This window comes from Sinohyriopsis cumingii, chromosome 5 (assembly GCF_028554795.1).
Source record: "Sinohyriopsis cumingii isolate HCF-2022 chromosome 5, ASM2855479v2, whole genome shotgun sequence".
In the NCBI taxonomy this organism is placed as follows: Eukaryota; Metazoa; Mollusca; class Bivalvia; order Unionida; family Unionidae; genus Sinohyriopsis; species Sinohyriopsis cumingii.
Genome location: NC_142965.1, coordinates 80,547,811 through 80,565,694, shown reverse-complemented (window position 1 = coordinate 80,565,694; position 17,884 = coordinate 80,547,811). Strand labels below are relative to the sequence as shown.

At 38.7% G+C, this 17,884-nt stretch overlaps 1 protein-coding gene across 1 annotated transcript; it reads right to left on the bottom strand.

The window, feature by feature from the left end:
* Window positions 1-12,465: 12,465 nt before the first annotated feature.
* LOC149799586 (uncharacterized) lies at window positions 12,466-17,495 on the bottom strand. The gene has a single exon (XM_089958931.1). It carries the CDS (start codon window positions 17,173-17,175, stop codon window positions 15,208-15,210), a length of 1,968 nt encoding a protein of 655 aa, XP_089815057.1. The 5' UTR covers window positions 17,176-17,495; the 3' UTR covers window positions 12,466-15,207.
* Window positions 17,496-17,884: the final 389 nt, after the last annotated feature.

Below are 17,884 nucleotides of genomic sequence, written 5' to 3'. Positions count from 1 at the left end.
AATGCCTTAAAGGTCTCCACAGTAAATATTCAAGGATAACTGCCATTTAGAAATAAATTGTGAAGATTTCCATCTCATTTTAAATAGGACAGGTCCTTCACCGTGACATTCACAAGTTTATCTAATTAATCGTATTAATCGTGTCAATATCAAAATAGAAAAAGCATGACTAACTTTTCTAATTACTAAAATCTATGGCATCTAACGATAATCATACCATGCTCATAATAAAATCGGTAGAACATTTAAATGAGTAAAGTAAACAAATGAATTGTTTTGATAGTGTCGTCACATGTTTCAGGATGATGCTTTATGATTCATATAGCCAGATGAAGCTAGTTTTTTGCGAACAATTACTTCTTTTAAAAATGTAATTTGAGGGGTGTCAGAAAAATAGCAATAAAATGTTATGTTGATTTAATCGGAACACTTTCACGCCGTTTGACAGTCCTTCAAACACAAGAATCACGTCGTAGCTGTCATTCAAACATTAAACCAAGAGGATTTTTAAGTCTATCGTCGCGAGATAGTAACAAACTGAGTTGGCTTCTTTCTGGAGTAACCTGTAATACAGTTTTAGAGTCGGAACTAGAGCAGTAAATAATATCGTTCTTGTCTACAGTGATCCCTTTCGCGCGTTGAATGTCATTGTTTTCAAATGCATTCAGTTGGTTCCCCTTGATATCCATGGTTACAGTAAAGTAGTAAATTTTCTGTCCATCCCGACTGACACATTGCACATTATATATGCTACTCAAAAGAGTCATATGACTTTTACTGATGACTGTATCTGCTGTATCCTATGTAAGCAACGAATCTTCATAAATGTCTACAATAATGTTCTGCTGATAAGAAGCTATTCCAAAGCATTTACTGCCAACACGAATGCTCCTCATCGATGTCAGGATATTACCCACAGCCACGAGGTTTATCCTATATTTTAAAGTTACAGCCAAAGTATTATGGCCCACATGACAAACGTGCCTAGGACATTTGATCTTTAGACTCGATATAGACTGAAAACTTATCAAGCATCTTTAATTTTTCATGTCCCACATCAGACAATACAAGTCTATCATCAGGTAGGAAAACACCCCAATTTTTTAAAATATACGTAACTATCACTAGGAATCTCAGCGCTAAAAGTTAATATTGAATTGGGCTGTAGTTTTGGTTATACTTTTTCGGTAGTTGAGGACTTATTTGATAATCAGGGATTCTGCACGCCCTTCTGAACGTTATACCGAGTGAATTTAAGGTTTTAATGATATCCATTGTATCGAATTTCTCCTTATACTTGTGGACTTACTGGGATAATTAGGTTATTGTGATGAAATTTTTTGTCTCATCTGACTTTGTACCGTCTATCAGCATTCTATCGGAAGTTTCAATGGCAGCTATTGCGCTCTTATATTCTATGATTTCATCCGGTATTGTCACCACTTCTTGCTTACACATCTGATATAATTCTTCAAGAGCTGCTTTCTCCAGCCTTTCAATACGTTTTTTATCATCACGCTCCATTCCTTATTTGACTTTGTTATTTCAGTCCTTTGGTGCTCAATTCATTATAAATTATATGACCTACTTTCAAGCAATGTCATAAACAGTTTTCTCAGTCCATCTAAATTGTCCGATATGTGCTTAAGCTCTTGACCGTCATTGCTACCTTTAGACACAGCTTTTATAGCACTGGACAACAAATTTTTACAAAAGTCATGTTACTGAAATAAAATTAGTCAATTCTTATCAATTTTTATGTGCTGAACACGAATATGACAGTCAAATTGCAAAATTGGCTCTAGTTTTTTTGTAATCTGCAAGAAATTAATGTTTACATAACGAAATGCATTCCAATAGTAAAAGGTCAACTGTAATAGCCTACCTATAAAAAATCAAGTCATTGACTACATCTTAGATTTCTTCGCCTGTCTCTTGTACAGCTGTTCGGGAGCATCTCTGAGGAGTGTCCAGCAGTAGTCAGCCAGCATTGTAGTGGACCATTTTCCCTGGTATCTTTGTTCCATTGTTGCGATATCTTGATGAAAACGTTCGCCGTGTTCATCACTAACAATACCACAGTTGCTAGGAAAGAAATCCAAATGGGAATGAAGGAAGTGAATCTTTAGAGACATATTGCAGCCAAGTTTCTTATACTTCATCAACATGTCTTCTACTAGTTCCTTATAGTTTTCTGCCCTAACATTTCCGAGGAAGTTTGTAGAAACTAGGCGAAAAGCATTCCATGCTTGTTTCGCGTCACCTTCCAGCAAGTTGTTGAACCGGTCATCTTTGAAAAGCTCTCGAATCTGAGGACCCACAAAAACTCCCTCTTTAATCTTTGCTTCGCTGAGTCGAGGGAATTTTTCATGCAGGTATCGGAATGCTGGCAAAGTCCGGTCAATGGCTTTCACGAAGTTCTTCATCAAACCTAGTTTGATGTGAAGGGGTGGTAGCAAGATTTTCTGAGCCTCAACCAGAGCTGGGTGTTGGATATTCTTCTCTCCAATGGCTACATTCTGCCTGTGAGTCCATTCCTTCCTCATGTAGTGCATTTCCCTTGCTCGGCTATCCCACTCGCATAAGAAACACATGTATTTTGTATATCCTTGCTGCAGTCCCATTAAAAGGGCAACTACCTTCAAATCACCACAGAGGTGCCAGCTGTACTTGTTATACTCAATGGAATTCAGTAGCTGCCTTAAGTTATCGTATGTCTCTTTCATGTGGACAGCATACGCTACTGGAATAGATGGAAGAATGTTTCCATTGTGCAAAAGCACAGCCTTGAGACTCAGTTTCGAAGAGTCCACAAATAGTCTCCATTCTTGTGGGTCATGAGTGATTTTTAAAGCATTCATGAGGCCCTCAATATCGGAACAGAATATCAGATTACTTTCCTTTCTGAAGAAAGGCTCCAATTGCTGGTGGCGCTTTCGATATGCAGTAATTGTGACATCTTCTTCTAGAAGATTCCATTGTTGGAGTCTTGATCCTAGCAATTCTGCCTTGTTCTTTGATAAGTCCAAATCACGAATCAGGTCATTTAGTTCTTCCTGTGTTATTCTGTGTGGGGTTGATGATGCACCACAGTGAAAATCTGGATCACTGCATGCTGATGGACCAGGAGAAGAACAGGTCGACTCACCTTTGTCTTCGTCAGATGAATCAAGAGAATATTCTACTGGAGGTTCTGGAATAGGAAGTCCCTCACCATGTGGAACTGGTCTCAATGCAGACGGAATGTTTGGGTAGACTATTCTCGACTTCTTTCGCTTCGTTATTCCGCCGGAAAGAGGAGGAACCAAGCAGAAGTAACAGTCATTTAGGTGGTTGCTTGGCTCTCTCCACACCATTGGGACTGCAAACGGCATTGATGACCTTTTGCAATTCAACCACTGTGAAAGCTGTGTTGTACATGTAGCACAGCATATATGCGGAGCCCAAGGCTTGTCTTGGTCACCAACCTTGCATCCGAAGTAAAGATGATATGCCTTCTTCACTTGAGAATTGATACTTTTCTTCTGGTTGGCAAATGTCACTTCCCCACAAATATAGCAAAAATTGTCCGCGGTATTAACACACTTTCGAGGCATTACTGTTCTTTATTGTACGTAAATGGATAAAATAATAAGTTTTATGTAACAGTAGCTTGAACTGTCTCGCACAACGTCTAAAATATTTTAAATGCTGAACCTATCTGATTGGGCTTTATATAGTACACTGCTTACGTCAGCTTCAGCAGCCGCCTGGCATTAGTATAATAGGCCTACACATGTATAGTACACTGCTGACGTCAACTTACTTCAGCAGCCGCATGGCATTAGTATTGCATTGCATCAGAAAATGATGCAATCAACTGTGGATGATGTGAGCATGATGGTATTATGCAATGTTACATCATTATTCCGGATGTTGCTGCAGTCCTACTGGAGAAATTTACACAGTGAAACATAGAAAATGAGGTATATGAATATCTTCAAAACGAGAGCCAATACAAATTTTTCACGGTTATATTCGTGTTCGGCATACCAAAATACTACAGATTAGGGCCTTTTCAAGTCAGTAATGATTTCACTGTTGACCAGTGTAGTCATCGATTTATCGCATTTTCTGTGGTCTTTAAAAGCACAGTCACTGCAGCAAAATTCTTTACGATCTAAAGAAATATATTTGTATTTGTCCAGTGTAAAGAACAGCGAAACCTGTCCTGAATTGAATTCAGATTCTGCTGTACAGGCATTGACTAAACAGGGATTTTATGATCCTTGCTGACCTTGACAATTTTGTGACAACTTTAAAAATTATTACAGAGATACTCCGAACACGTGACACAGTATGCCACAAAAATATGCCACTTGCTCACTGTCAAACATGGCTGGCAATAGACAGGTACATCTCTGTTAGGCTATCATGAATTCCAAAAACGACACAATGACGGCGTTAGTGGGAAGTTTCGGGACCAGTCATCTGGAGTCTGCTCAGTAGTATGTACCGGCGTAGGACATCTACACGCGGGATACAAAATGCTATCTGACCGTGTCCCCTTCACCCTCAGACTTCTTGCATGTCTACAAACACATTTCTCACAAAATGTGTGCAAACACGCCAGCACTTTAGGTGACTCCAACGTTTCCAAACAAATTCATCAATTCAGCTGTTTATAACTGGGACCCAATTCCTCTGCCACTGTACAGTGTACGTGCAGGATTCTTAAAACAGCACTTGTCTGACTTGGCAAAGGGCTGTAATAAATTACAGATATGTAGAGTTCAAAGTTCAAAATTCAATAACTTCCTTGTCGCGACATTGAAAGCTGCATTGCAATACCTTATAATGGAGATATTTCGCTGGGTCCTTTATATGTCCCCATAGCTTCTCTTCTGTTGCCTTTTCCCTTTTGATAATATGTGGCTAACTCTATCTTGATAGGCTACCTAATAGAATTTTTTAAAAATCGTACATTCGTTGTACAGCGTGGAAAGACGTGGTCTGTAAAGTTGTTGTCTTGTAGCATTTATATGACGCCATCGGTATAATGTTTTATACTGCATATTGGTCATAAGCAACTCTTTTCATTTGAACATAACGTTATAACAAATTCGTGAATTCAAGGAAGATGAGAAAATAAGAAAATGAGAAGGAAACTTCCTCTTAATTCTTTGAGTTGCCATTAATCGTCAATTTACTGACAGATGTTGAAATAGTAAAACTAATTCTTGTACCTATACAAACACAAAAAGTCAGCCTATGGTGCGAATATTTTTTTATCCAGCTTTCAGCCATTAGACTTGATGTTGCTACCCATTTTCAGTGCAAGTAATACCCTTATCCTCAAACGGTTATGTTTATAACCTGTTGAGTCCTAATTGACCATGGGCAGGACATGTAATGATAAATATAATACGGGAAATCCTCATAAATGTACGTTAACGGGCCAGTCTCACTTTGAGGTCTTTCCAACCGTCCTCGTCTCTACCAACCGTGACAATTTAGCCCCTGTGTGAGCCTTCTCAGTTGTTCACTTTCGCTGAGACCCACTGATGGAGACTTCCAATTTTGTTAACACTGACCAACCAACCGACCCATACGGTTTTGCTGACACTGGCCAATCTCACCTTTTTTGTTAACATGACTCAGTTTCGTGGTCGTTCCACTTTTGTTGCTCACTTGACTCAATGACGGATCATTCCCACTTTCATTGCTACTTGACTCATTGACGCACCGTTGATGGAAAAGTCCACTTTTCATTGTATACTGGACTCGATGATGGACAAGTCCACAATCGTCCGCGGACGATCACTTGACACAGTCACGGGATCAGTCTACTTTTGTTGTTGACATCACTCAGTTACGTGGCCGTTCCATTTTTGTTTGACAAGGACCAATCGCAGTTTTATTTGTGATGGACAAAAGCAACTTACTGACCAATCTCACCTTTGTTTGTTCACAAACCAATCAGGGGATCATCGACGGATCATCCCACTTTTGTTGACACGGCCCAGTCTCGGGACCATTCCACTTTCATTGCTGATTTGGCCATTCACGGATCATTTCCACTTTCGTCACTAACTTGACTCATCCACGGATTATTGACGAATCATTGTTGACCTAGCTCATCCACGGAACATGTCCACTTTCATTTTTCACTTGACCCATTCACTTTTGTTGTTTAGTGACCAAGGCACGAGCACTTTCTACTTTTGTTGGGTTACTGACCAATCTCATTTTTTGTTTGTTCACGGATCCATTTACGGACCAGTTCCGCCTTTGTTATCCGCTGGACTCATTCAAGAATCAATTCCACATTTTGTTTGATATGGACCAGTCCCACTTATGCTGTTCACTTGACTCATTCACGTTTCACTCGCGGACCATCTTTACTTGCGTTGTTGATTGGACCGGTCGAAGTATCATTCATGTATCATACACAGATCATTCTAACTTGTAATGTTTACTTGACCCATCTACGGACCATATCCAATTTCACTGTTTGCTTGACCTATTATCAGATCATTCCATTTTTGTTGCCTACTTGACTCATCCACGTACTATGTCCACTTTCACTGTTCACTTGACCAATCCGCAGATCATTTCCAATTTCATTATTTACTTGACACATGGACGGATCATTTTCACTTTCACTGTTGACAAGACCCATCTACAGATCATTCACCGACCATTCTCATTGTCATTGCTCACTTGGTCCACCTTACGGATCTATTCCGTTTGTGTTGTTGAAATGGTCAATCCGCGAAACATTTCCACTTTTATTGTTGACTTGACCCATCCACGGATCATTCACAGACCATGTCCATTTTAACTGTTCACTTTACACATCCACATATCATTCACGGACCATTACACTTCCACTGTTCATTTGACTTATCCACAGATCACAGACGGATCATTTCCACTTTCATTTTTCACTTTGCTCCTCGACCATTTTCCTTTTCATTGTTCACTTGACCTGTCCGCGGACCAGTACACTTTTCTTTGACACGGCTCAGTCACAGATCATTTCCATTTTCATTGTTCACTTGGCCCATCGAAGGATCATTCACGGATCATCCACTGATCGTTCCAACTTTCATTGCTGACTTGACTCATTGACGGATCATTCCCATTTTTCATCGCTGACTTGGCCCATTCACAGGCACTTGTACTTTGTGGGGGGCCAACTTGTCCAGTACTGTGACCATTTCGCTTTGTTGGAGATCACTCACCATTTTTGTTGTGACCAATCAAAGGACACTTCCACTTTTGCTGACACTGACCATCAACGGACGCTTCCACGGAGGTTGACACTGACTAATCAACGGACTCTTCCACTTTGTTGACACAGATCAATCAATCAATCTACACATCCACTTTTGTTACGATTTATCCATTGATATATGCTCCAAGGCCAACGGAGTTATCTCCCCTGGCATGCAAATGCTCTTCCTATTGGTCGCAACAACAGTTTGAGACCCAACCTAATGTCATGGTTAGACGCAGTACGGAGCATCGTAATCGAGCAGATCGTACTCCGTTCTAATGAAAACAGTAAGAAACAAGTATTTTGTCATTCCTTTATGTGTGCACTTGTGCGCATATATATATATATATATATATATATATATATATATATATATATATATATATATATATATATATATATATGTGTGTGTGTGTGTGTGTGTGTGTGTGTGTGTGTGTGTGTGTTTATATGCAATAAACTGACAACGAACATTGCAAAGCTAGTTTCTAACTAGCATGAGCGCTTTCGACTCTAAATGAGTCTTTTTCAAAGGCAAATACTAAACTGAGACAAGACAAACATAACAACAGAAAAATCGTTGAGGGTATAATTTGCAGTAACATAAATTTACAAAATATCACAGATGGCGATATGGCTTGTCGATTTCTAGGTCAACATACAATCTTTTAAAGCATCAGTAACAAGTTGAAGTAAACTAGTTGAAACAAAACGTTTCAAGCTTTTATTTATGAAGAGAGAGAGAGAGAGAGAGAGAGAGAGAGAGAGAGAGAGAGAGAGATTGTTTGGTGTAAGACCTAAACGACAGAGTGATTAACGATTGATGATTCAGGTATTGGCGGTGACCATAACATAAAAGCTTTAAAGTCACGTGTTTTTCATGTTCAAGGTAGTTTGAAGATAGTTACTCTAAAACGTGGAAAGGGTTTTTATTTTATTTAAATCATTTTCTTTAACAAAAAAAAATGTTTGAATTTCTTTATTCTATTTTGAAGATTAAACATTTATGCAACCATTTATCCTTAAAGTTTGAAGGTATAATCCGTGTCCTTTTTATCAGACGTTGGTTTTCAAGGAATTTTATGTCGACATTGATAATAGACCTTGTTTTAAATTTGTTGTGAAAAGTTTAATTTTTTTAAAAGAGAATAATAAAGTGAATTTGTTCTACTTCGACTTGAATAGTTTCGTTCAGGAAGTTTAACAGTACAGAGATGATTTGGTGTTTTATTTTAAAGGTGTTATGTAGAATTTCATATGCCACGTTGATTGAATTTGTTTTCCTGTTGAAATTTACTCATTGTTATAACTTCCAATATGCACATTCGCCTTTTCGTATGACTAATCTCAAGCTCATACGAGTGCAAGCTTGAGATCAAGTGCTTCTTGAATTCGAGGAAACTTTAGACACGGTCAGTTTGTTACAAATACCAGATGTATTCGTGTAAAAACTGTCGAGCCATGGCATATTAGATCTTGAAAATGTAAGTCGATACTTGTTATGATCATATTTCTCGACAGAATTATCACTGATCATTTCATTGATAATTCTAGACATTTGATTATATTTGTTGATAAATTCCATTGATTTATCATACCCGTTGACATACGATATCATTTATAATGTATCTGTTGAAAATCCATGTTTGGATCTTATTAGTGGATGAGCAATAGCATTTTACCATATCTTTTGTTAAAAATTGTGCGCATGGGTAGGCTGTCGGATTCTTTCGTCATTAATTCCTATTAATAAAAACCCATCTCATTCACGTGACTGTGTTAAGTGGTTTTGTAAGATCTAATCCCACCTGGCTTCATCCTTTCTTAGCTAAAATACATATCCAAGTTCAAAGCTAGTTTGGGTGGGGTGGGCGGTTGATGTGGAAGTAATATTTTTAGGTTTTCAGAGCAGGGGGTTTCAGTTTGCTGGAGAACACTGATAATGAAGATGACAATTTTTCAGACCAATACAACTTTCGATCCTGAGGGAGTTTATGTTAAGGTTTGAGACGTTTTACTGTTCATGTATCTCATTGGTTTGCATTTGTAAATATGCATCTTATTTACGTGACTGTGTCAAGAGTCTACGAAAGTTCCAGTGATAATTACATCAGACTTCTTTTATTCCTAAAGTAAATGTGCTTTATCATTTAGCTGCGACGCAGGCGAAACGTTCAATTTCCCCCAAATCCTACTGGTTTCTTTATAGCACATACCCTCCGATATGTATCAATAATACAAGAATACACAGAAAAGAAGAAAGGTATTTTAATCTGGAATGGGAAACGTAGTAACAACATAGTCCAAGTTTCCTCTGTTCCTCTTGTACATACATTTTGAAAACATTAAATGAAAGTCACCTAATTGCTAAAAGGAAAGAGGGCATTTATTCCTAGAAAAACGATCAGAACTTCTCGTTGTCGCAGCAATCTGGAGAAAGCGAGAGTCATTTCGTAAATAGCACATTTGAATGCAGTAGCCACAGAATACCAAGAAAACAAATTGCGCTGACGAGTGTTATCTGCTTAATGAATCTGGCTTTCTCCAAGTTTGTTGCTAGAGGGACATACTTCTGGTCGTTGTTCTCAAAATTATTCTGCTGAGAATTATGTGTCTTTTCGCTTTATTACTAATATTACATGACTTTCAATGAACATTTTCGAATTTCTGAAACAAGATTGGAAAGATTTTTTGTTTACTTTGTTGTTGATGATGACGCTGATATCACGTGACTATTGAATTTCTGCTGATATGGACATGTGGGCTACACGTTTTGGGCAGACATCTAGCTAGGAATGCAAATGTCGAGTACCTGATCAAATGTTGTAATTGCTGTAGTTTCGTCTCGTCTGTCTAGGTATAAACAACAACGAATGTTATACTCTCAATGTCTAAGAAGATCAGTCGTTTTCCTTTTGATTCATTGCAGGAATGGATCGATGCAAAATTGTTCAACACTGCTAGTCCCGGTAGTATTCGGCTACTCAATGTCGCCATCTGTGGACGAATTGTAGGCCGAAGCTCTGATCATTGGATCAACATTTACAATCTGGATAATATGAGGTTCCATCGATAAGGTTTGAAAGCCTCACTGGACTCACGTCGAGGATACCTAAGTACAACCACACAGAATCACAATCTGTACAGATATGAAATCTCCTATCATTTAATGATGATGTCAGTGGAGTATAGTCTTCTCGGGATAAATAATTACATATCAACATTTTCGAGATGAAAACCATTCCGAAAGTCTTTTATTGGTAGATGTTAAACCTACGCGTGAACAGAGTTTTCATTCTGCCCTTTAAACCCCACTGTAATGACTTATCTCAAACGGCAAGATTGGACCAAGTCCTCAGGCCTGTGTATTATTCTTTGGGTTTTCTAAAATGGTGTTGGCAACGACAGATCCACGTCCAAGTTCGACATACCCTAGGTTGGCCAATGTATTGGTGGATTCACTATCACGCAAGAACGAACTAATACAAACAGAATGGTCTCGGCAAACATTGGTTTTCACTCAAAATGTAACGGATCGGATCCACCTCTGATGGACTTATTGGCGATAATGTGGAATGCCAAAATTCCAGCCTTTGTCTCACCCATCCCGGATCCGAAGATAAGTGATGTTCTTTATATAGATCAATGACATACGCTTCTACTGGCATACAGCAGGTTCCGAAAGAGATACGGGAGGCAAAAGAATGGGGTATTTCCTCAACATGAATATGACACTCAGATAGGAAGTTCTGGATCAACCTTATCAATCGCGTAACAGATTCTTAAGGACATCGACGTATTTCCTCATTTACTTTAAGCAACCACGACGGCTGATGTTTCATCCGAGCTTAGAATCCCTAAACCTGCAAGTCGGGATCTAATTAAAATACTGCCTCAGGACCCGAGAATTATCGCAACCTGTCGTGGAGAAATCCATCATGTGAGAGAGCCCATACACCTTAAAGGCATATGAAGGCAATGGAATATATTCTCACAGTGGTGCGCAATAGAATGCTTTATACCACTACAGGGATCCTTACCTCAATAGTTAACTTCTCATGGCTCTTCGACGAGAAACTATTATCACCAATCACAGTTAAAACCTAGCATTACACGATCACTGGTACAATGTGTTGTTATGTAAGGGAGGCTATCCGACAAATCAAAGACATAATCTGTCTTCAATCCACTTGGATTATACACAACGTTGGATTCTTGATTGTTGGAATCTATTAGGGGTACTAATCTGACTGAACAAGGCATCACCTAAACTTATCTTAGGAGTTTCATTAGTTTACCTCTCATATACGCCATGCCTCATCACTTCACTGAGTAACGGCACGCAAAATTAGCAAATGCCTATCTTTTTGGTGAAGCAGTCTACATGCAGTTCCAAACAACTGGGTCAATATCCTCTCACAACATTTGGTTGCATCGCCACGAACAGGTTACCGATCATAGAAAACCAGGCTTTGGTAACAATTCCTATGTACTCTGGACATTTAATAACAAAGTCATCTGGAGGACCAAGTGCGAGCCTCAGAAGTGGTACTTAAGAAAAACTAGGCCGTTGCGTTGAGGGAAATCACACCTTTTCTTGTCTTCACAGAGGAAAAGGGCGATATATCGAAGCAAAGACTTCGTACTCAATAAGTTGGGTTATTGGTTCCGCATACTGGAAATAGCCTAACACCAATGAATTAGATTCGTGTCTCGGTTAGGTTACTTACCACAAACACTGCATATGAGCGAAACTGTTCTGTAACTGTTATTATTCTGCCGTGGGATGGAGAGTACACTTCTCAAGTCTTAATTTCAAAGATATTTCATCCTAAAAGGCTCAGCTCGATATTGTGGGATCAATAGCCGTGGCGCAAAAGGTTAGCTTCCTGTATCAATTGAAAACTACATGGGGACGCGGCTTCACGACCTTTGCTGGATTTGCCGGAAGGAACACTGTTCCTTTTCGAATCCTTTCCCTAAGACTGGAGTACATTCTCCAGTCGGTTATCTACCAGCTGTCTCATATACATTACGGGACTGAAGATGGTCTGTGCTGGGTAAGGGAATGTATCACCATCTGCCTCTTACCTATTCTCCAAATATGTTGATCTGGTAACGTATGTGAAGAAGAAACCAACTTGTTTTCTTTTAAAATATGTTTATTCGATTATACGTACTGTATTAAAATACTTGTACACCTCATAGACTCACATTAGTTACATCTACATAGAGATCTTACCTTGCGCTCCAGCATGAACTGACAATTTCATGGGATTTTAGCCAATCCTTGGATCAAGAAGAGACCACTCTATCTAACTGTCACCTAGGTGGGCATATAGCTTTTAGCTTTTTAGCTTAAAATTTTCAAACTGGCAGTGCTGGATTTACGGGGTGTTAGTTATCCTAAGGCATTATGATTGGATAAGTATTATAGATGAAACATTTTTTACTCTTTAAAAAACTGGCTTCAGAGGTTAAAATGACGTACAAACAAAATGATAATTAATTGTTGAATTTGGTGACATGTGATTTTTAAAACGTCTGGTTCCTATATTATTTTTTTTAAAGTATGCTTTCTAATAAAATGGAACCCATTATATTATTCATATTAGTTTAAATAAAACTAACGTATGGTAAAAGAGATCAAAATATGACTACTCTTAGGAACTTTCTAGAACGTTCCATACCGACCCTCGAAAAATAATGCTGGCTCTCTAAGAAGAATGACTTGTGAAAGGAAGAAGATACGGTTCGCACGTGAGAGAACGCGCGTGTGTGTGCGTGTGCAACTTGTCCTATGTCTGATTAAAAATGATTTTAGTACAACAGGGTTTAATTTAAATTCATTTTCTTATGCCGATTCCTGGAATGTGAAAACTGGCTGATAAATTTAAATAAACCAAGACTAGGTAAACAGGTCACAAAGGAAATGCTTGGATACGCTATTTGTGGCCTAAAGTCTTTATCAGACTTCCAAATAAACATAACTCATTATTATGGCAACTATCAAATTGCAAATTCTATCATTGTTACCAATATGATAAGCTTTTTTACACGCACAAACTGTCCTTGTCCCACGTTTGGCCCAGTTTAAGGATAACTTGACCTTCTGCCTACACTCGAATGAGCTAGATCACATTTGAGATTAATCCTAAAAGAAACCGAATATGCACGATGAAAGTTAAAACAATGCGTAGGCTCTGACTCAGACTTAGCATGCTGCAGACTCTGACTCAGACTTAGCATGCTGCACGAGTGCTTCGAGCTGAGCGACGGTTGATAGTCGTCTATCAGCGCCTAGTCACGCCATTGACCGATCGGAGGGTTAAGCGTTATTTATATGATGAAGCAGCGAAAGCCGAATGTCAAATCCTGAGCAGATATTACTTTGCGTTTGGAAATGAGGCGGAGCTACGGGGGGTGGGGAGCTCTTTCCTTGTTGGATGATTATTAACATAAAATAGGTACTGTGGAGCTCAGTTAGGATAGAGTCGAGCGCATTACTCAAGTGTCGGGAGATTGATATCCACCCGCTCTAGCCGGGATCTGCTGCTTCTAAACGGTCTTTAAACCATCCAAAGAAAATAAAAAATAAAAATAAAACCCACATGACATGTATCATCAACGTTTACGCCAGTTCTGAAATACATAACACATTGACAAAGCCCTCTGCAGGAATTTTTTTTTTATTTTTAAAAAACAGATACGGGGGCACTCAGATAATCTGAAAATATGGATATCTTTCTAAAGAGAGTCTCTTCCAGTAATTATTTTCTATTCTTTTTCAATCCAAAACATTTGTGATAGGTTGGTCCGGTCATCATTCTTGGAATAAAATTGAGTTTCCTTAGTAATGATCAAAGCGAACAATGATTTCGCTTATATACTTTGAGACAATGTAAAGCTATGATCTGAAGTTTAGCATTATCTGACATGATGGTCGGAATGAAGGAACCAAAGCAAGTAATTGCTTGGCGTCTCAGGCATTTTGGTGCCGTTCATGGGCAGTTGAGTGCCGATGTTATTTCATCAGTCATAATCAAATCTGTATGCAGTGTAGTATATACATACATATATATATATATAAGAAACTCACTATCTCTTCCGAGAATATTTAAGACAATGATGAAAAACAAAACTTTAACTCGAAAATGATACTAGACTATTTTCTGTTTCATATTTGAATTTTCATGTTTATTATAAACTACATAATATATATCAGCATTATATTGTCAGATTTCTCTAATGTTTTGGGACATGGAATTTTTCCGAAATGGAGTACATAGTAAATATAAAAGGCCTCCCATCCATTTTGAACCAAATGTTGTAGATTTTCATATAATTTTAAATAGGACAAATCCTTTATCGTGATATTTATATATTTGTCCAAATAATCGTGTTAATCGTGACCAAAGTATTTCTCTAACTTTCCTAACTAAAATATATGGCTTCAATCAGTTATCGTGCAATATGCACACTGATTAGTGGAACATTCTATAGATTGTTGTTGTTGTAGTGTTTAACGCCAATTTTCAGCACAAGATAGGTTATACATGGCCGCCAGTATTAATGGTGGAGGAAGAACCCGGGAAAACCCCAGAAAGAACCACCGATCCACAAGAAGCTACTGGCAAGCTTTCTCACATACCCACATTAGCCGAATCCGAGACCCGAACCCACGCTGACAGAGGTGAGATGGCAGTGATCCGTAACGGAGAGCACTTTAGACCACTCGGCCACTCGGGGCCCCTACATTCTATAGAAGAAACTAAACAAATACAGTGTTTTGTTAGTGTCTTTACGTAGTTAAGGTGATGTCTTATAGCTGAATTGCCCAGGTGAAGCTTGCTTTGCTGCAACAATAAGTTCTTGTTTACCCCCCCCCCCAAACCAAAAAAAAATCCTCAATAATTTGCAGTGTTCGATAAAGAGCAATACAAATGTTATGTTATCAACCTGAACACTTTCAATTCGTTAGTGTTTCCTTCACACACAAGTAGCAAATCATTCCTGTCATTCAAACATATACCAAGTGGATTCTGAAGTCCATCATCACTAGATAGTAACACTCCGAGTTGTCTCCCTTCTGGTGTAACCTGTATTACAGTTTTAGAGTCAGAACCACAGCAGTAAATAATACCGTTCTTGTCTACAGTGATCCCTGATGCACCTTGAAGATCATTGCTTTGAAATGCATTCAGTTTATTCCCCTCCATATCCATGGTAACAATTAGGTTCTTTTTAGTGTAATAAATGTTCTGTCCATCCGGACTGACACAGTGCATATTATTATCTCTTTCCGAATGGTCACATATCTCAATCCCTCTGGTGATTTCGTCTGAGGAATCATATATAAGCAACACATCTGAAAATCCACTCATGTATACAATAAGATCCTGTTGATATGAGGTAATTCCATGGCAGAAGACACCAGCGCGTATGCTCCTCAGCGGTGTCAGGATATTCCCCACAGACACAAGCTTTATATTTTCCTCCGACGTCACAGCCACAGTACTATGGTTCACACGACAAACGTGCTTAGGATCTTCCATCTTTAGACTGGTTATACACTGAAAACTCTGATCATGCAACTTTAATTTTCCATTTGCCGCATCCGCCACTACAATTCTATCATCTGGAAGGAAAACACCAGAATAGATCCAGCAATCGACTTCATCACTAGGAATCTTAGCACTAAAATTTACCATCGAATTGAGTTGAATCTTCGGTTGAAGTATTTCGGTAGTAGCAAATGACGAGCCAGGTGATAATCTGGGAATTTTGCACGCCCTTCTGAACGTTTTACCGAGAGAATTCAAGGTTTTATTGATTCCTTCACAAGTGCTGTCGCGACGAAATTCCAATTCAACCACCTCTGAGTTATGTTCCTTGGTATTATATTTCTCCTTATATTTAAGAACCTGTTGGGATACTTTCGTCATTGTGATGAAAATTGTTCTCTCATCATCTGATTTTGTACCGTCTATCAGCATTCTTTCAGAAGTTTCAATGGCAGCTATAGCACTCTTACATTCTATGATTTCATCTGATATTGTCACCATTTCTTGCTTACACATCTGATCCAATTCTTCAAGAGCGGCTGTCTCCAGACTATCAATACGTTGTTTTAATTTGACGTTCCATTCCTTGATTAACTTGGTTATTTCAGTTCTTTGTTGCTCAAGGGATTCTAAATTATGTGACCTACTTTCCAGTAATGTGATGAAAAGCTTTTTCAGTCCATCTAAATTGTCCGATATATGCTTAGAGTCGTGACCCTCTTCTGTAGTTTTAGGCATATCTTTTATAGTTAGTAATTTATCGCATTTTCTGTGATCTTTAAAAGCACAATCACAGCAGCAAAGTTCTTTGTGCTCTGAACACAAATATTTGTATAGTTTCTTATGCATAGAACATCGATACATACCATGCTGAATTGAATTATGATTCTGCGGTACAGGCATTGACTGAACTGTGACTGTATGATCCCTGCTGACCTTTAAAATTTTGTGACAACTGTAACAATTACTGCAGAGATACTCCGAACACGTGACACAGTAGGCCACGGAGATATTCCCCTTGGTCAGAGTCAAACATGGCTGGCAATAAACAGGGTCATCCTTGTTGGGCTGGGATAACGCCAAAAACGACACAACGATGCTATTATTGGGAAGTTTCGCGGCCCAGTCATCTGGAGCCTGATCGGTAGTGGGTGCTGCGGTGGGGCGTCTACACACGGGACACAAAATGGTATCATACCGTGTCCCCTCCACTCTCAGATTGTGTACATGTCTACAAATACACTTCTCACAAAATGTGTGCAAACACGCCAGTACTTTCGGTGACTCAAAAGTTTCCAAACAAATTGGACAGTTCAGCTGTTTATAACTAGCACCCTTTGCCTCTGCCATTGTATGGATTGTTACACACTGTCTGACGGATAAAAGCCGGCTTATAAATTATTGGTGTGCATAGACATATTAGTTGAACATTGAATTAGGTCCTTATCGTGACAATGAATATCCGCCTTGCACTCCGTTATAATAAAGATCAGCGTCCGTTACGTGTCCTCGTATTTTCTCCTCTACTTAACTTTTCCCATTGTTAATATATAATCTACACAGGATATATATACTGAAATATGAATCTATGGTCTGTACAAAAACGATAGATGTCTTCTAAGTTGATTGTCTACTGTAGCAGATAAAATGGGTCGTACATTCCTCGTACATGTAGAATTACGTGGTGTACAAAGCCTATATAGTAACGCACTGGTATGACGCAATAAATACACTGTTTTAGGCTGCATGTTGTGCGTAAGGAACTTTTTCAATATTCGTCCCTCACAGCATCGTGAATGGTATCCCCGCACCTCTTTCTTGTTGAATGTTTTCAACGTCTCAAAATGAAGCTAGAATTATCGAATGCTTTAAACATAATTTGTATCCACATTCAGCGCAATCCCATTCATTCTATTTATGTTGGACAAGGTTTATATGTGCACATGTTAATCATCCATGATCGTCCTGTAATTTCGAACGAGTCCATTTTTGATACAGTGCTGGTCGTTGTGGGAATCATGGCGTGTGCGTGATAAACAAATATACATCATCTTCAAGA